A 20,098-nucleotide genomic window follows, 5' to 3' on the forward strand; every position below is an offset into this window, starting at 1 on the left:
CCACCTCCCTCCGGCCTCCCCGCCTGCAGGCCACGCCCTCCCGACCCCGCCTCCAGGGCGTGGAGCATCATCCCGCGCCTCCAATGGCGCACTCTGTTTTGCGGATGCTTTTTACCGAGGGGTCATCTCAAGCCCCTTAACGCAAGTACGTGAATACATCCGCGAGTACGTAAGAGAGAGCCTGGACACGGCGAAGCCCGCTCGGACGCGGGGCTCTGCGGAGGCGGGAGGGCACGTGGCCGCCTGCGCCCGCGCAGCCTCTCGGGGAGGAGAGGGAGACGGACCGGCCGTGAGGTCAGCCCGCTTCTCCTCAGCTGCGGAGGCGGGAGTCGTTTCAGACCCGCTGCAGTCTGAAACCGGGACTTTGCACAGACCTCCGCGCAGCCAGCAGCCCCGTAATCTGCTTTAATTGAATAAACTGGAAGAACAAATCGGGCTGAGATGCTGAATCGAGGTGGCACGCGCTGCATATTTACAGCCCTGTCGGCAGAGGAGGGCTCGAGACACATGCTACCAACTTCTGCAGCCACTTTATTAAGTGGAATAAATAAAACCCACGCGGAACCGTGCAGACTTCACTCCCACTGGGACGCTCCCAGCTCAACACCTCCACTTCGCGCTGCTAAAACGTTTCTGTGGGGATCAAAACATGCTCCACGTCAGAGCTGACGGATGAGGCCCTGAGATGTGCTGGCTCCGGAGAGCTGGGCGAGCTTTCCCAGCTCCCTGTGCCACGTGTGGCTCCCAGCCTTCTGCCATCGGGGGACAGGCAGGCCCCTGCAGTAGCGCTGAGGGGCGAGGCCAGGCTCTGGGCCACCGTGGCGGCTGTCACGCCACGCAGCAGGGTCCTAGGAAGAGAGGAGCTGGGACGTGGTCCCACGCCTGGAGCCTGCACCCAAACCCAGCCCCCACCTGTTTTGTCCATGGTTTCACTGGCGCACAGCCACACCCACCGGTCCAGATGGCCCCCGGCTGCTTTCCAGAGCGGGGTGCATGGGACCCAGACCACGGCACTTACTGCCTGGCTCCTTAGAGACGAAGCCTGCTGACCCTGCGTGAGAAGGAACTGGAGCCTGGGCAGGAGGGATGGCTGGAGAGAGGCCACGGAGGACAGAGGGGCAGAGACGGGTGAGGGGAGAGAAGAACGCACAGCCATGAGGACAGAACAGAGAGAAAACGCGGAAGGAAAGGGAAGGGGACTGGAAGCGGAGGGAAGAGAAGCCAGTGAGCCACATCCGCTAGCACGCCGAGTCCCCACGGGGCCAATGACATCTCCTCCCTCTGCGCCCCGGACCGGCCTTCCAGGCCAGCGCCACAGCAGGCAGCGGGCGGGTCCAGAAGCTGGTTCCCGGGCTCGGGGACCAGACCGGGGTGGGGGGCCCGGGCGCTTCTCCGGCATGCACCTCGTGGTCCCGGCGGCTCTGCATGACAGCTGAACAAAGGGCCACCAGGGAGCGACTGGTGCTCTTCTGCTGGCCCTGCGCCTGTGCGTCCCCAAACGGTGCTCGGCGTGAGTGATGGCTGAGGCGTCTGGGACGCACTACAGGACCTGCCATGACACATCTGTCAAGTGACACAGCTTTCCACCGTGTGTCAACTTAGCTGAGCAACTACGATGCTCGACTAAGGAACTTCTGACGGGCGGCTCGAAGCAGCTTTTCAACTCTCGAGTGTGGGCAGTTCTCAGACTGACACGTAAAAGTTCTCGTTAATGAAACAGGAAGAACCGCTCCCCCACCCAAAGCCTGGAGGGCACCAGGCCCACAGCTTGCACGGTCTGGGGTACAGCGTGTGGCTGGTGTGACCTGGAGAGTGAGGACAAAGGCTGTTCCCTCCCTTGGGGCTACGGGACTGAACCAACTCTGGACAACAGCTGCACAAGGCTGTGAGCGCCCACACCCCAGCCGGCTGTGCTCCCCTCCCAGGGCTGCCCACAGGTCTGGGCGGAGGCCTCCCTGCCCGTTAAGGGGCCCCCTGGCACGGGAAGGTACAGCTGAGGCCACAGCCCCTGGCCTGGTGGGCGGGGCAGCGCCAGGGCCTGGGAGAGAAGGGTTCAGGGCAGCTCCTGGAGTGCAGCCCCCTGCCCAGCTGACACAACCGGTGTCCCAGGGACACGTGGGGAGATGGTATTGTGCCGCGGCAGAGTCAGAAAGCAACCTCCACTTCCCCCTCCTCCATTGGGGACTCAGCCTCCTCGGGTGCCAAAGGGAGACAGTCCCTGCCCTTGAGTAAGTGGCCTGAGACCAGGGAGCGAGGGCACCCGTTCTCCCTAACTCAGCCTCCTCCTGGGGTGGCCCCGGAGCGGAAGGAGCACACGATGCCTCTCCCAGGCCCCAGCTGTGGGCAAGAGAGTGGGTCTGCACAGGGACACGGGCCTTTAACAGCTGCACTTCCCGAGGGGCTCGTGGAGCCCAAGAGCCCACGTGAGCACGGTGGTGACGTCAAATGCGGGGCGTGCCCGGGGAGCCGAGTCTCATGCGGCTGATGCCTGTCATCTGTGACGCTCAGAGACAAGGTGGGCGCTTCCTGTGCCCCTTCTTCCCACCTGCTCCAAACCCACACTTAGAGGCCCCTCTACAGACCAAAGAGCCTTGTGCTGCGTGTGTCCCTGTGCATGCCACTTCTGTGACGTTTTCACACATCTGGGAGAGACCCCTGGTCCCAGCCAAGGATGAGGCTGCTGTTGTTCCAGCTGCCATGAGTAGACAGTGTGACAGCCAAGAGAGACCCAACCTCTCTGGGAGGATAACGTTCGTCACCGCAAGTGACCAAGAGCAAAGGTCTCGAAAAGCTAAAAGCCCCACACAGTTCCTCAAACCACACTGTCCTAACCCACGTGCAGCCTCCAGCAGCGGCAGTGCGTGACCGGCCTTGTTGGTCCTTCTGTTGTAGGAACCCTGCACAGGGCAGGGCCTGCACTGCCACCCTAGCCTTCCCAGGACCCCTCATCCTCACCTGTGCCCCGCCATGAGATGGGCCAGCCCACCTGTGGAAGCAGCTTCTCCCCAGCCAAGCACCTGGGCCTGGGCGAACGGCACTCAGAGCCTTGCCGTGCGGCTGCCCCGTTCCCACTGACTCCTCGTTGGGCTGGGAGCGCCCAGGACCTGGGGAGTCCGCCCAAGCCTGGGGCCCGTGCACAGCAATGCCTGGCACCCATCAGGCCAGCAGATGACCTGGGGGAAGATGGAGAAGAGGACAGAGCAGGAAGGAGGGCCAAGAAGAGTGTGGGGGAGGGGAGCATGGGGGCAGGAAGAGGAGGAGGAGTGGGGGAAGGGGGAAGGAGGAAGGAGGAGTACGACACCATTTTCCGCCCACAGGTTCCAAGAGACGATTGGAAAGGAGGGGGAGGGTCTTGTGAGGAGCAGAAGAGGCAGCTGAGAAGCCCCGCCCGCCCCACTCCCTCCTGTGACCCCCTCCCATGCAGGCCCAAGGGCAGGACGCTGGCTTTGCTGCCACCTGGTAGGGGGGGTCACGGCTCGCCACAGGGGTGGCCCCAGGCCCCTGGACACCTAGGCAGTGTCTAGGGCCCACCCCCGGGGCTGACTGGATCCAGCCACCACCTCTACTTCTCATTTCCCACACCTGGAGGCCTCAGCCTCTCTCCGGCCACCTGCTGACGCTCCAAAAGGCCAGGGGACAGTGACCAGCTGGCCGGCCCGGGAAGGCCTGCTGCCAGCTCCCTATGCTTCGGTCCCCCAGACAGCAGCTCCGGCCTGGGTGGGGCTCTGGTGGCAGGTACAGGGGGCCTATTGTGCAGAATGGGTGAGCGTGTGGGGAAGGACCAGACGGTCAGCAACGCACGGCCCTGTCCCACCGACCCGAGAGAGCAGGAACGCGCCCCTCAGCACCCCGTCCGCACGGCACGGGATGTCTTTGCGTGCCCCTTGGCACCCCGTCCGCACGGCACGGAATGTCTTTGCCGGGAGGGCCAGCAGGGCCAGGGTCCCGAGCACTGAGGCTGGGTTCCTGGGGTAACCCCAGCCTCAAAGACAGAGGACTTCAGGAAGCAAAAGCGGGGCCAACAAGGAGCCCGGGCAGTGTGGCCTGCGTGGAGCAGAGGGAGCCACCAGAGGGCTCGCAGGCTTCCGGAGGCCCAGCAGCACTCGTGTCCAGGAGGACCGGGGGACCCCAGTGTCCATCAGATGCCCCTGAGTTTCCGAGCGGCACCCACACCCATCGGCGGAAAGGCTGCACCCAGGCTGCCAGCCCTAGGGCTGGGGCCAGATGTGCAGGCCTAGGCGAGGTACGAGGGTGGCACGCTGAGCACTGGGCTCTGAGGACCCTGACGGCCCCTCGACACCTGACACACAAAGCCTGAACACGTGGCACTGGAGGTGGCAGGCCACCGGCGTGGCGATGGACGGCTTGGAGTGCACACAGTGTGCGCGGACGGGGGACGTTTCTCAGTGTGGAAACCGCCGGGGCCGACTGGAGGTGTCACGGGGAGCCTGCCCTGCGCACCCCCATCGTCGCACATGGAGGCAAACGTGCTGAAGAGGGGCGCTCGGTGCCGTGGCCCCTTCCACCCGGGTGGCAGGTCTGCATGCGGCAGGCTCCCGGGGGTACTCACCTCCATCTCCGAGCTGTGGGCGTGCACCTTCTGCACCAGGTCCTCAGCCTCGCGCATGCGCCGGGTGAGCTGGGGCGAGTACTCGGCTGGGGTCAGCTCGCTGTCGTAGGACCCCAGGATGGCGCGCATGCCGTCCCGCTCCTGTGGGCAGAGGGCAGGTGGTCAGGCCCAGGTGGGAAATGGGTGGTGACCTGGCACTAGAGGGACACGTGTGACGGAAGGCAGGGCAGGAGAACGGGCTCAGGATCGAGCTCGGGGAGCAGACTGTCCGGTGGCAGGGGGCTCCCCAGACAGCTCCTCAGAGTTCACGTTGAACATTCAGCAGCCTCGACTCGGACAGGCCAACGAGCCTGGCTGGGGCCTCGCTGCCTGAAGGGGCGGCGTCCACATGTCGGCACGCGCCCTGGCCACCAGGCCTTGTGCTGCAGTGGTCTGCTGTGTCCCCGAGCTGGGCCGGTCTCTAGCCAGTATCCTGGGTTAGTGACTTCCTGAGTCTCATCAAACTGGCCGAGGAAAACACCTGTTGGTGCTGGGAAGTGGTTTGAGCATCTTGCCTCCTGTGACCCCTGACCTTAAGCCCAGGAACACTCAGAGCGAGCTTCCGGAAAGGGGAGACCTGTGTAGCATGCAGGCAGCAGGCGTCCTGATGGGGCCGAGACCCAGCACTCTCTGGGGGGTCCCGATCCCTGCTAAGATGGCTCTGGCTTCAGCAAGCTCATGGGAAGCCTGCGGCCATAGTCCAGGCGAACATGCACAGCCTCCCCTGGAGCCAGCACAGCCCAGGAGGGAGAGGTGTGTCTGGGAGACCCGCCGGGCCAGCCTCGTCATCAGCCTCGGCTTCCTGATGAATGAGGTGGTGACCAGCTGATCTCAGAGGACAGCGGTGACAGCAGTGCCCCTACAGATGCAGCGGCCAGCGCACTGCCCCATGGATGAGGCCGGCACGTGGCCACAGAGCGACCGCATCTGCGTCACAGAGAGCCCTGTGTGTTATCTGCGGGCGCACCCCCTCCAGCAGACGCCCCTGGGGCCCCGGCCCAGCTTTGCTCCAGGCCGCCCAGGGCAGGCATCCGGGTGGGTGGCAGCCCGCAGCAGCACTGTCGCAGAGGCAAACGCACAGAGCCGGGAGACCCCCGGGCGCCCCCGAGCCGTAGGGCTGAGGTCCCCCTCCACTCGGCAGTCTCTAGGCTGGTGCTGCCATGACACAAGGCCTGTCTGTGCCCCCGGGGGACTTGTCCCAGCTGCTCCGCTCCAAGCATTGATACCGTCCCCACCCTGCCCAAACCCTCCCTTCTAGGGTGAGCCTGAGGGATGCGGATGGCAAGACCCCCGCGTTCACCGCTGAGAGCCCGTCGGCCCTTCACCGCCAAGCTTCGTCCCTCACGAGCCTCAGGCTCAGTCGTCCCCCAGCGTGGACTTCTAATTAGTCGATGACAAAACAATTCAATAAGTGAGAAATTAAAGTTATAGATCCAATGGGAACTGGTCACGTATCTGTGAAAGTGTTTCCGCGGAAGGTTTATCGAGCGTCATGGTTGTATTGAAGTTCTCTATCTTCCTACTGACTTTCATGGCTCCCAGCTGGTTTCCGGTTCTCGCCACGGAGCGCGAGGCCAGGGGAGGCCAGGGCGGGGTTTCCCGCCATAAGCAGGCAGCGACTGTCTGTCACCGGCCGGCAGGTCTCCACGCACTGCCCACACACACTCCCCCTGCCACAGCTCCGGGCAGCAGGGGGGCAGCGAGGAAAACCTAACGTCCAAAGTGTGTTTGTGCCTTTCAGAGGAACGGTTTTGTCATTAGCGGTGCAAGAGCGGGGACTGTGCTGGTCTGACTGGACAGCGCCTTTGTAACGGCTAAATCCACCTGTGCAAAGTTCGCTCCGTTTCCACTTGAGCAAGTGCCGGCGACTCTCGGCGGAGCGGACAGGCACCCAGGCTGCGGCGGGGGCCGTGAGACCCGGAAGGGTGGGCATGACGGCGGAGTCGGGCCCTACGCTCCTTAAAGGCTCTCTATCAGGGACGGGGGTTTTCTGCACACGGGGCCAATGTCGGCCCTTTTGTGGCCAGGGAAGTCCAGCAGCTCTGCGTGAAGAGGCAAAGCTGTGGACGGGGAGGACAGCGTTCCAGGACTGCAGGGCACGAGAAGCGGGACGCGGAAAGGTGGGGCTTCTCGCCTGTGCGTGATGACCCTCCGCGGGCCAGTCCTGCATCCTCCCGCTCATGGGTGGCTTCCCGCTGCTCCCAGCCCTGACAGGCCCCCGACAGCAGCGGCAGAAGAGCCCCGTGACCGGCCCCTGCTGAAGGCATCACGAGGGCCGCCAGGGGCCTCCGGCCACCTGGGACCTGCTTCACGCCTTCCGTCCTCCACTCCCTCCCTAGCCCAAACCTGGGTGTGAGTGTGCAGGGACCCCGTGTGGGCTGGGCTGGGCTGGGGAAAGCTGAGATGCGGGCCTCCAGCAGGGGTCCAGAGGACCAGGCCTGCACCCTCCTGAGTCCCCGAGAGGATGTACAGACACCAGAGGTCCCCGGGGGAAGACCGAGGGTCCCAGGGGCTCCTGGAAGGGCGTGCTTTCTGCTGGGGCACGGCTGGGGAAGGGCCCTCTGACCGGAGAGAGTGGCCTGAGCCAGCACCCGGTGCACCCTCGCAAGAGAGCAGCAGAGACCAGCAGTAGCAGCAGCAGCTGGCCCTCCAAGGTGAGGTGATGGACACTGAGCTCTGAAGTGCAGCCCGAGACACGCTGAGTCCCACGGGAGGAGACACACGCGCACCCCACACAGAGGCTGCAGAAGAACACGGGGGGCTGGGGTGCTCCCTGGGCCACGGGTGCTTCTGCACACACCACTGCGACACTCGGGGACACCCAGCCCTCGGGTCTGCCGTCTGGCTGGATATTTACGACACTGCCTGACGGCAGGTGCCCTTCTTCAGGAAAAGCCCGCGACTTTGAGCCTGGGGCCCTGGCGTGGGAGAAACAGAGGGCAGAAGAGCAGGATGGCCACGAGGACGCGGACGAGGACGCTCAGCCATGGCACCCAGGGCCTGGCGCAGGGACGGCCACCGCCTAGAGGCGGCGTGGAGCCCACGAAGAGAACATCCAGATGGGAGCTCAGCCCCCGAAGGGGACGTCGCTGAGCACCGGGCCTGTGCCTCCTGCCCTGCCCCAAACCTGCCTTCTCACGGATGAGCTGTGTGACCGCAGGGAAAATAACTGGCCTCCCTGAGCCTCAGAGTGCTCGACTGTGCCACAGGGCGAGCGAAGAAGCCCCGGGGTCACTGTGAAGTTCAAACGCAGCACTGCACGCGAAGCACTTCAGCCGGAGCTGGGCGCTCATGAGGCTTCGCTCCAGGGGCACTGGCGGCCGTGGCTGCCACTGCTGTTCCGTGAACATTCTCACAGTTTCTCCTGCTCACGTGACGACCCCGCCTGCTTGGGACGGTGGCAGGACAGGCAGCAGAAAGGACAGGGAAAGGCCAGCCTCTCCTGCCGCCTGGCGCACCCCCACTTCGGAAGCCCCTGTCCCGGTGAGGCTGGTGGGACACGCAGGGACCTGTGCGCCCACTTCTCAGGGAAAGGGACACGTCGGAGGGACAAAGGCCTGCCCGGCGTCCCACCCCGTGTGCTGGCGGCACGCACGCCACCAGGGAGGAGCCCGGCTTACTACCCCAGCCCCCAGAACGAGGCGGCACCCTCACCAACGCTTTATCCTGACACCTGCCTCCCAGCCTCCGCCACCGCAGCCGCTGGCCTGATTCTGTCCCCGCCAGCCGCTCGAGCCCGCGCCCACTCGGGCTGCACAGTGTCCCCGGCAGCCCCTCCTCGCCGCTCACCTGTGCCAGGGCCCAGCCCCACAGGCGCCGCCGCCTCCGTCCCCACGGTCCTTTCCTTTCCTTTTCGTTTAAGACACGGAGATGCTGCTCTCTGTTCCCGCCGCTCTGCTGCCAGCCTGTCCCCTTCCCACCCCGATGCCAGGGAGCCGCGCCTGACCCAAAGCCCCACGTTACAGACAGAAGCCAGCGACACAGGACCCTGAAGAGGCGGGAACCCCAGGCTGCGAGGGCTTCCTGGGCCGCCGCCCTCCATGCCTCGCCTCCTGCAGCTCTGGGAGCTGTAAGCAGACACCTGCCAGCGGCTGCAGGCCAGCCGAGGACGTCTGGCTCACGGGGTCAGAAGCTCCGACAGGGGACCTGGGGACGGAGGCCGAAGGTGAGATGCCACACCTGACGACATCGCCCCGACCCCAGAGCCAGGACGAGCTGCCCAGTCCGGAGTCCCTGGAGGGCAGACCTGTCGTCCCCCACAGCCGCATCCCGGCCAGGCTGCCCCTCATGGGGACACGCTGGGTGGCACCTAGCGTAATCCTGACCTGCGGACCCCGAGACCCTCGAACAGACCTTGGTCACTTATTTCCGGCCACAGCCTCCTGGCTCTCTGGGCCCCGCCAGCAAAGCTGAGAGGCACGCGAGGCAGGATGGGAAAGTGGGCAAAACTGCGGGAAAAGCCCAGCGGGGAAAGGGCGGGGCAGCGACCAGGAAGCAGCGCGTGGGTTTCCAGAACTGGGAAGAAACACCCGCTGTCCCATTTAGAGGCCATCGGAGGTTCCAAAAGTGTGTGGGCGGGGGGCACGGTGGACCCTACCACCCGGCACACTTGTCACAGACGGGGGCTGACGTGACGTGGCTGCGGCACTGAGTGGGGGACGGCGGGCCGAACTTCACGATGCCCGACAGGAGGCGCAAGTCGACTGCTCGCCAGCCGCACGGGTTCTCCAGGTGGACGGGCACAGGGCACGTCACGAAGACGTGGGCACGGAGCAAAGGCCTGAGAAACAGGGAGACCGAGTGAGCGACCACAGCCGCGAGACCGTGCACGCCTGTCACACGGGGGGGACGGCTCACCGGCTCCGAACGGCCCCTCGCACGCTTGACGACACCCAGACAGGTGACCTCGAACAGCACGGGTCTGAGCTGTGTGGGCGTCTCGTCCAGACGCGGACCTTAGGTGAACCCATGCAGCTCACCTGCACCGTTCGAGGTCACCTGTATTTAAATACCTACAAGGATATAAAAGAAAATTAACAGAGAATCAGGTGAAGAAGAGCACACCAATCGTTTTTTAAAGTCACACGAGCGCACACACAGGTGTGCCCACATACACACTGTCTGCGCAAGCACACACGAGGAACTTGGCTGTCCCTGGGCGGCCGGCCGGCGGGCAGAGCAGAAGCTGTACTTCTCCCTGTAGACTCTTGATGACCCTTCCGTCTTCTCATATGTGTTATATTATTCATTGAATATGTCATCTATTGAAAATGTACAAGTGAAAAATAAAAATTAAAAAAATAGAACTCAAGTATAATAAAAGCATTTAAGGGAACCCTGGAGCTTTAAACAGCTCCGGAGGGGGTTAAAGACATCGTTACCCATCCACTACATGACACACACACGGAAACCACTAAAAGAAGAGAAATAGAGAAAGGAGAGAAAAAAGCAACAACATGAGAAAAAGCTCCAATAACTCCAAAAGGAGGCAAGCAGAGGAGGAAGTAACAAAAAATGAGACTAATAAAAAAGTATTAAGTAAGATGGAAGAAATTAAATGAAATAAATCCAAAGAATAAACAACATAAATTACCGAAATGTTCCAATAACGAGACGAGGATGATCATGTTGCATAGAGAAAAATAAGTAGCAGCTGCAGGAGACTCAGAGTGAGCATCGCGCAGAAGCAGTGACAGGGACGCCGCAGCCGTCAGACAGGACGAGGACAGCGGGTTCCGCCGCAGGCAGGACACCCGGCACGCGGCAGGACAGGGTTCAGTGAGGACGGCATACGGGTTTTACACGTGTAAGAAGACAAAATACAGAAAGCAAATACTGATAAAACGGCAAGATTTTAATATGTCTCTAAGAATAATTGATAGATCGAGCAACTAAATAAAATGAAAATTCCAAATAGCACTGTTAATTTATCTAAAAGATATTTACAGAAAACTCCCAAACAACTTGGGGTAACACACTGTTTTTCGGCACACAGAGAACACTCAGGAAAATGAAGCAAATTCCATAACATAAAACACATCTCCACAAATTTCAAATGAGATACGATTCAGAACGAATTCTTAAACTAAAAGGTGATTAGATTAGAAATCAATTCAAAAAAGATTACTAAGAAAACCCAATATGTTTACGAATTTAAAAACATACTTCAAATAACAATAGGTTGACTGAAACACCATAAAGGAAGTGCGATGACACAGAGCTGCGCGATGAGGACACATACCGGAGCTAGTGCGGTCGCTGTGACAACGCCTCGACCTTCCGTTAATGCTCTACTTCAACGAAAAGGCATCTATAAGAAACGCCGAGCTACACTCCCCGTACCCTGCACATACCAGGCGCGCACGCCCCAGGACGCGCCGTGCACACGTGCACCCGCACGCCGAAGCGCACGACTGCCACCATGCAAGAAAAAGGAGCTGAGAAGGAAACGCAGATTCAGTGTTTACATCAGAAAACCGAAAAGCTGACCCTCGATGAGCGAACAAGCCGGCCTAGAAACAGTAATAAAACAACACGCGCAAACAGCATGAGAACGAAAATGATAAAGACGGGACAAATGAATGAACAGAAGACAAAGCCCGTGATGTGTCGACAGAAACGGCCCAAACTGAAACGTAGAGAGAAAAGTGGAGCACACGTGGGATGTCCGAGGACGGCGGGACGATCTCGGGGGTGAGGGGCGACTCCGAGAGCGGCAGAGGTAAAGTGAGGGCGGGACGAGGAAATACAGGAAGTAATAATGGCTGAGATTTTCCCAAACTAATGACAGTTGCGAGACCACAGGGCCCAGACCCGCACGAGTGAGATGAGAATGGAGGAAAATACTTCAGAGTTAAAAGCGAAAACGCACCAACCTGGAATTCTGCATCCAGTGAAATTCTCTTCAAAGATAAAGGACAAATAAAGACTTCCATAGACCAAAAAAAATTGTACTTGTTGGCAGTACCCTTGCCCTACAAGAGACAGTGAAAGGGGCTCTCCAGAGAGAAGCCAAGTGACAGAGGCCAGAAAGCCAGCTGTGCATAAAGGAAGGAGCTTCAGAGAAGGAATGAAAAAAGGGTAAAACGGAACCTGTTACTTTCATGACTGATCTAACATCAGTGCTCAGAGCGAAACGCGACGATGCGGTGGAGGGTTACAGGGGTCAGTGGGTGAACCACGGCGACGGCTCAAGGGCCATGAGGGAGGCCTGGAGGGTGCTCCGCTCCCCAGGAAATGTACAGTGTTATTTGGAAGGGGACTTAGATTAGTTTTAAATGTGTACTGTGAACTCTAGGACAATCATTAAAAAAGTTTTTTTTAAGAAGTAAAACTCATGCGACAGAAAAAGCAATTAAATAATACAAAATGCTCAATTAAAACCAAATAAGCAGAAAGAGAAGGGAAGATTAAAAAAAGAAAGAAAAAGTACCCAAATAGAAAAGGGCAGTAAACATCATAGATACTGAACAAACTATGTCAATAATCATTTTAAATGTGAATGACCTAAAAACGCCTATTAAAAGAGACTGTCAAAGTGAATTAAAAAAACAAGATCCAATTACATGTTGTCCGTAAGTAATTTTAAACATAAAAACACGTAAAAGTTAAGGGACAGAGAAACCGATGCCATGCTGACTGACGTCAATCAGAAGAAAGCTGGGGTGGCTTCAGAAATCCCAGGCAAAGCAGACTTCAGGACCAGGTGGGTGTCAGCGATAAAGAGGGACACCACGCAGTGATAAAGGGGCCAACACCCCAGGAAGACACGACAACCCCGACAAGAGAGGGTCAAAGCGCATGAGCCGAAGCTGCTAGAACCGTGAGGAAACAGGTCCCCCCTCGCCCCCCCCCCGCCGTGCAGCTGAAGACTTCCACGCCCCACACAGACTGGCAGGCTCAGCGGGCAGAAAACCAGCAAGGGTGTAGCTGGACCAAACAGCACCATCAGCCAACAGGACCCGGCTGACACGGATGAGATGCTTAGCAGCGGCAGCAGGGCACACACCCGGCTCAGGCCCCCACAGCACAAGCCTGGGACAGGCCACCTCCCGGCCATTACACACACCGGACACATCCCAGAACAGAAGCCATGCAAAGGGAGCCCTCCGAGCCCACTGGAACCAGAACTGGGAGATCAAAAAAGCCAAAACCCGGTTCTTTGACAAGATCGACAAAACTGATAAACCTCTAGCAGGCTAATGGGGGAGGCGGGGAATCACTAATATCAGAAGTGAGAGGGGCCCTCGCTACTAACCCATGGACATAACATCCGAGTAGGCCGAGACCCATCAAAGAAACTGAGTTAATAATCAATAATCTGCCTAAAAAGAAAGTACCAGGCTCAGAGGGTTTCACTAGTGAATTCCACCAAATATTTTAGCAAGAGACTGCACCAACCCTCCACAAGCCCGTCCAGGACACGGAGTGGTCACGCACGCATTCCCGCAAGATGCTGCAACGGCCGAGGCACGCACTCTGCGTTTGTCAACGCCCAGACACCTGGGCAACAGTGACCCTTAATGCGACCGCGGGCCTTGGCTGGTGACTCCGGTCAGCGCTGGTCCCAAAACTGTGTGAACGCACGACCCTGCCACAGGGTGTCCAGGGAGGCCAGACACGGGAGCTCCACGCCATCTCCTCCAGCGCTGTCAACTAACACTGTTCCCAAAGTGCGTTCATTAAAAAAAATAATTTTAGAAAGAAAAGAACATGCACATAACCCTACCCAAAACAAACAGCGAACCCCACGAGCAGTGTGGGGTGAACGCGACGTGGGGACGCCAGCTCGCTCTGCGGGACTCAGCGGAAGTCAGAGGGCAGCAGGAACCTCGAGGGCTGCGGCGGGCGGCTGCCGACCTGGGCCCATGCCCCCCAAGACGGTCCTCAAAATAAACATCCGAATAAATGTCCTTTCACGCCAAAAAAAAGCTAAAATAATTCCTCACCGTGAGGCACACCCCAAAGTAAATACGAAAGGGTATTCTGCAGGCAGAAGTGACCCGGATGGACATTGAGAGATGATACAGCTGGTAACAAGAGCAATGAAGAGCAATAAACGAATATGCATAAATGTGAATGACGTATCGAAACAACAGTAACAAGAATATCTTTCCAATCTGCGTGCGTGTGTGTGAGAGACAGAGACAGACAGACAGACAGACACACCTAACACTGACGGCCTGCACATGGAGTAAAAGGGAAATCATGCAAGGGGTTTAAGGCCCCGACCATCTGAAAGAAAGATAGAGTCTGTTACAATCACCAAAATAGATACTAAAAAGTTACATAAAAGCACACAGTAAAACTGCAAGACAATAACGAGGGGGAAATGGTTGATCCTACAAGGGAGGATAAAAAGAAAGAAAACAGAACTCAAGCAGAAGGCAAACAGTACGACAGCTAACTTAAATGCAAATCTGTCATTAATTTCATTAAATGTAACTAAATTAGGTATTTCAACTAAACAAAGATTTTCAGATTTAATAAAAATACAAAATCTATCTCTAACTTCTATATGAGACACATCTATAATAAAAAAATGAAAGTTTCAAGATGAAATGAAAAGACAGGTACCAAAGCTGAAAAAAGGAAGCTGATCTATCTATATCAACATCGCACAAAGGAGAGTTACAGATAAGGAATACTGCATAATGATAAAAGGCTGAATGGACCAGGAAGACGATTTTCAATGTACATGGGCCTAATAAAATAGTATTCGAAGATATACTGCAATAATTGACAAAATTAAAAGGAGAAATAGACAAACTCACAACCAAACTGGGAAATTTCGATATAACTCTCTCAGGATCTGAGAGAAAAAGAGACAAATATCACCAAAGATATAGAAAACGTGAACAGTGAGATTAACAACTCATATATATTTAGACAACACTGCATCCAACGACTGCAGAATACATATAATTTCAAGTGTGTGTGTGCCATTTACAAAAACTGACTTGTTACGGGGTTGTAAAGCAAGTCTCAGCGAATTTCGAAGGACTGATGGCATTCACAAAATGGTCTCTGAACATAACAAAATTAAGCCATAAATCAAAAATTAGACAGAAAATCAAAAATGTTTAAAAATTAAGTAATGTATTTGGGAATAAGCTATTGGTCAAAATAAAAACCACAATGGAATCACAATAAATATTTTGAATGGGAGAATACAACATATCAAAACTAAGGCATGCATCTAAATTCACAGCCTTAAATGCATACATTAAGAAAAAAAGGATAAAAACCAATCATCTACAGATATAACCCAAAAGTCAGAACAAGAACAACTAAAGTTGAAGAAGGAACTAATAAATATAAAAACAGAATTTAAGAAAACAGAATATACAGTGCAGAATCAACAATACCAAAAGTTGGTTCATTCAAATGACTAACAAAATTAAAATACTGATGAGACAAATCAAGGGAGAGAATAAATAAAAAGATTAAAAAAGAAGACATAAGTATAGCCCATAAAAATATTTTTAAATATAATTGAACTTCACTAATTTAAAAGTTTATATAAAATGGACAATCTGTTAAAAAAAGCTTACTGAAACTGAATCAAAAAGAAAGAAAATCTGAATCATTTCAAAGCTATCAAAAAATAAATCAAAACCCCAATTTAAAATCTTCCCAACATGAAACTCTAGGCCCAATTGCTTTCACTGGTGAATTTTGCCAAACCTTTAAGAAGAAACACCACTGACTGTACACAAACTATTACAGAGAAACGATAGTTTCCTAACTCGTTTTATAAAGCCAGAAAAACCATGACATCAAACCTGATAAGCACATTATAAGAAATGAAAACTAATTGTCAAAATCTGTTGTAAACACAGATGCAAAATCCCTAAACTACTTATTAGCAAACCAAATAAAGCATTGCTTACAAAGAATAATCCATGGACAAGTCTGCTTATTCTTGAAATGTAAGTTTGGTTTAACATTTGAAAATCGATTAATTTAAATCTCCACATTAAGAGAATAAAAAAAAAAAATCATGATCATCCCAATATATGCAAAAAAACATTTGGTTAAAACTCAACATCTATTCATGATTTAAACAAGAAAACAAACAAACAAAAACCCTCTTAGTGAAAGAAAGAAAAGGAGAGAACGAACTTCTTTAAGCTGCTGAAGACCCTACACAGAGAAATGTCCTAAGTTTTCCTTCTGAGATTGAGGGGGCAATACGGTAGCTGTCAGCACACGGCATGACAGTGCTGGGGACCCTGAGCAGCAGAGCAAGGCAGGGAAAGGCAAGGGAAAAAGATCAAAGGGAAATTGAAAACTATTCTTAGTGGGTGACACACCGAACAAAGAAAACCCAACAGAATTCACAAGAAATTATGAAAATGGGCAAATTTAGCAATGTTGCTGGAATAAAGTCGGTAAAGGCCAGCTGTCCCCATCAACCAGCCAGGCCAGTCAGAAAGAGAAACTTCGGGAAATTCGCCGTTTACAATATCATCACAAAAACTGCACGAGATGCCTACCTAGAAAACGTCATAAAATATCAGTGAGAGCAAATAAGGGCAACCTAGAAACGTGGGCACGTGTGACATGCACACAGGTGAGACAGTCTGATGTCATAAAGATGTTTAGCCAATGCATTCCCTACGAAAAGCCCGCGGGGTTTACTGGTGGACATGACGGCTGAGCTCTAAACTTGGCATGAAAATGCAGTCGTGGACGGCCACGGCTCTGTAAGCAGACGGGGCGGGCTCCTCTGGCCGACAAGGCTCATGAGCGTCTCAGTGATTAGGGCCGTGGGCTGTGGCAGGAAGAGCGAGAAACAGACCACTGAAAGAAGAGTCCAGAAACAGACCGATACCTCCAGCGACCTTCGGTTTTAACGACATAAGCAGCACCGAGGAAGTGGGAGAAGGTGGTCTTTTCTGTAAGTGGCGTCACGTCAGCGGGGAAAATGAAGCTCGTCACAATCCAACAGAGCTCTGCATTGTGAGCTCAAGTGCGAAAAGGCAAAAGGATGAAGAAGGTGATGCTGAAACGTACCTCGGGGACCCTGGCGTGGGGGCAGGGCCCTTAAACAGGACACACAGAATGACAGCCAGAAAGGAATTTTAAAATGGATAAATTAGATCTCACTGAAACTAAGGACTTCTGTTAAACAGAGTGAAAAACTGCCACAGACAGACGACACCTGCAGTATAATTCCTGACAAAACGCTAGCAATGGAACATAAAAGAAATCTTACAAATCAGAAAGAAAAATAGGCAGTGGACCTGGAGAGGCTTCGCCGAAGTGTAACTCCAAACGGCCGGCGAACACATCCAGAGGCGTTCGCCCTCGCCGACTCTGGGAACGCAACCCGAAGACACAGTGACACCCCACGCATTATGTTTTCTCCATCTTCTGTCGTTGGAATCTGAGTTTCTTCATTTCGCGGTGACCGAACAACGCTGCTCTGAGCATTCTTCGTCCCTACACAGAGAAGTGTCCTAAGCCTGCGACGACATGCCTTTCGGTGACGGCCACTACTGGTGTGAGCAAGGCGCTGGAGCTCCAGGAACACTCATCACTGCCACTGGGCGTGCCAACCGTCGCCACCGCCTTGGCAAAACTACGAAAATGAGCACGTGCTACACGCCGTGGTCGGCACGTGCACTCCCAGGTGCGAGCACACAGAAATTCACGCACGTGTGTCTCGGGGACGAAGAATGCTCAGAGCAGCGTTGTTCGGTCACCGCGAAATGAAGAAACTCAGATTCCAACGACAGAAGATGGAAAAAACATAATGCGTGGAACTCGCGGAACAAACATATACACAGCAAAGGGACCAAATACAGAACATTACACACTCACGGGACGACTCCACCCGTGCGCAGTGCAGAAACAGGGGCCGCTGCAATGTGGTGCGTGAATCAGGGTGGCAGTCTCGGGGCGCGGGGAGCAGCAGCAGAGGCAAGGGAGCGGGGTGCTGGGGTGCCCCAGCCATCCGTCTCCGAGGGGGTGGCACAGATGGGTCAACTTTATCGTGACTCAGTTGCTCTGGGGTCAGAGCATGTTTCACAGATGTTTTTCAAACTCCAAGGAAGAGCTGGGAAAAGTATTTCTTACGAAAGACAGTCTGTGCTTTCAGAAGCACAGCTACGCTCGTCGGAAACGCACGCAGACCAACGCGCCGACTCTGCGGGTCCAGGCGGACTCGCTGCATGGCACGCGCGTGGGAGGGCAGCAGGTGACAGAGGGTTCCAGCACCACACGGGAGCCCGGGAGGGTCTGAGCATGGAGACGAGCCCAGTGTGGGAGTGGGGTGACGATGAGTGAGATGACAGAGCGGGAGAGGTGAAACCTTGCCTCGGGCCGACGTGAGCTCTGGGAAAGGACTGTCACTGCCCGCCGAGAGCCCAGACCTTCCTCCTGAGAAGACTCACTGCACAGGCCTGGGCGCTTCCAGACGGTTCCCCCGAAAATGCCCCTAGGGACACCCCGGGAGCAAGTGGAACCAACGCGCTCAGTGGAGGCGGCGGCCAGGACACAGCCCTGTGTCTGCTAGCCGCCCCAGGAGAGGGATGCAGACAGTGACAACGGCAGAGCGAGGGGCTCACGGCAGCCGCCCACCCACCTTCCACATCCAGACGGACGCGGCACGACCCTGATGACGCCGTTCAGTGCGGGTTTGAGGGAGAAGGCTCTCATGACAAAAGTTTTCGGGGCAGTCAAAACTCATTAACTCCAGTTAACTGGATACGAAGGCCAGTTCAACTGAGATGAGCGACTCGGGATAATTCTAACAGAACGCAATTCTTCTGAGTCCCGTATCGTAACTCCGCAGTGTCGCCAAATGCCTTTCTCGCCTGGCCTTCCTGTGAGTGCACGGCGCCTGCGTGGGCCCACTCGCTCCTGCTGACACACCTGTCCCACGAGGTCCCGCGAGGAACCTGTGCTTGAGGAGGATGCTTCCAAAGCAGGTCTGACATCGCCCATGAGGGGACACTGAGGGCAACGGGTTTTTCACCTTCCCTAATGAGCTGGCTTGTTGTCAGCGCCGCCGCCATGTCTGAACACGGCTATCCCCACAGGTGAGCGGGGCGTATGGCCGCTGGGCCCAGTGCAAATGCCCACAGCACAAGGGCTCCGCCCTTCGCGGCTTTCTCGGGGCCTCCCGCTCCCCGCGTCCGTGACCGGCTCCCCCGTCGATACTGGGTACCTCCTCCTCTGCCGCTCTGCATTTTTCATTCCCTGCCTTTCCGTCAGCCTCGTTACAGGTGATCTTATGACGAACACAGCTAGTCTGCTGTTCACCGAACTCATTTCTACTAGGTTACCAGGCTCAGAGCAGCCCGCAAGGGGACAAGGCCACCTGACCTGCAAGGCAGCTTGCGCAGGCTCTGATCCGTGGGGCGTCCTGCCCTGGAGCAGCAGGAGGCCGAGGCAGCCCTCGCAGAGAAGGGCCGGGCTCCATTTCGTTCACCTGCCCTCAACCCACACCAGGCACCAGGTGCAAAGAACGGCCTGCCGCCCCGCCGGGCACAGCTGTGAGTCACCGGAGGCCCAGGCACCGCCTGCCTGCTTGTGTCATGCCCCCCGCCCGCCCCTCTACCACCGACTCTTAGCCAGGGAGGGTCGGGGATGCTGCTCTGTACTCTCACCAGCAAGCCGTGTTCTTGCAATGCCCACCTCCCGAGAAAAGCCCTGTAGCACCTATCGCAGGAGGAGTGGGAATCGATCGAGAACACCCAGAGCGATTCCACTCAGCTTGCTCCCCGCTCTCCCGCAAGCCCGGCTACAGCTGTGTGCGCTGGACTGCACTCCCCAGCCCCGGCCTGGGCGCCGCCTCGGGGAGCTGGCGTTCCGGGGCGATGCACACAGCAGGAAGGGGCAGGGCTGTGGCCGCCGGGGAGGCATGACGACCCCCTCAGGTCCCCTGGGGAACCACAGGCTGAGAGTGACCGCTGGTGGCCTGGCTCTGTGTGAAGCACGATTTATTGCACAGACACAGGAGAAAAGTTGGTAACGTAGGGACAAGCCAGCTCCGCCAGTCGGAGGAGCCCCTTCCTGTCTAGCCTCAGTTTCCCTACCTGCAAAACAGAAATGAGACAGACGGACTGGGTGGCTACAGTTTAAACCGTGATGCTGCCAAATCTCGGTGGCTTTCTTCACGGAAGCGAAGCCACAGGTGGCAGGTACCCACGTGTCCTCGCCAAGGGGTAGGCTTTGCACTGGCTCGCCTGGTTGCCCCCCCAGCTACCACCCGCCGGCCCGCCCAGCCTGGAGCTCAACAGACAGACAGCTGTTCAGCCAGAAAATGAGTGACTCAAGCGTTCAGTCACTCAGTCTCCAGAACCAGCCACAAGGCAGAAGCTGGCACTCACGTTCCAGACGAGGAAATGGCTTACTGAGCTATGTGACTCGCCCGAGGCCATCGACAGTGACAGGCGAGAGCTGACGACAGGCAGGGACGGGCACTCCGAGAGAGGCACACCATACACGCCGGCCCCAAGCCCGCTCTCGGCTGAAGGA

General features: G+C 56.2%; 1 protein-coding gene across 4 annotated transcripts in view; it reads right to left on the reverse strand.

Annotated features, from left to right (window-relative positions):
* The window catches only part of MAD1L1 (mitotic arrest deficient 1 like 1), a 240,204-nt gene that overhangs the window by 84,262 nt on the left and 135,844 nt on the right, over window positions 1-20,098 (reverse strand). For all 4 annotated transcript variants that reach the window (XM_015592494.2, XM_015592496.2, XM_015592495.2 and 1 more), the window contains exon 12: window positions 4,571-4,711. In XM_015592494.2, coding sequence (XP_015447980.1) covers window positions 4,571-4,711 — 141 coding nt within the window. The remainder of the gene's footprint in view (window positions 1-4,570; window positions 4,712-20,098) is intronic.

Source organism: Pteropus alecto, unplaced genomic scaffold, assembly GCF_000325575.1.
Source record: "Pteropus alecto unplaced genomic scaffold, ASM32557v1 scaffold56, whole genome shotgun sequence".
Lineage (NCBI taxonomy): Eukaryota > Metazoa > Chordata > Mammalia > Chiroptera > Pteropodidae > Pteropus > Pteropus alecto.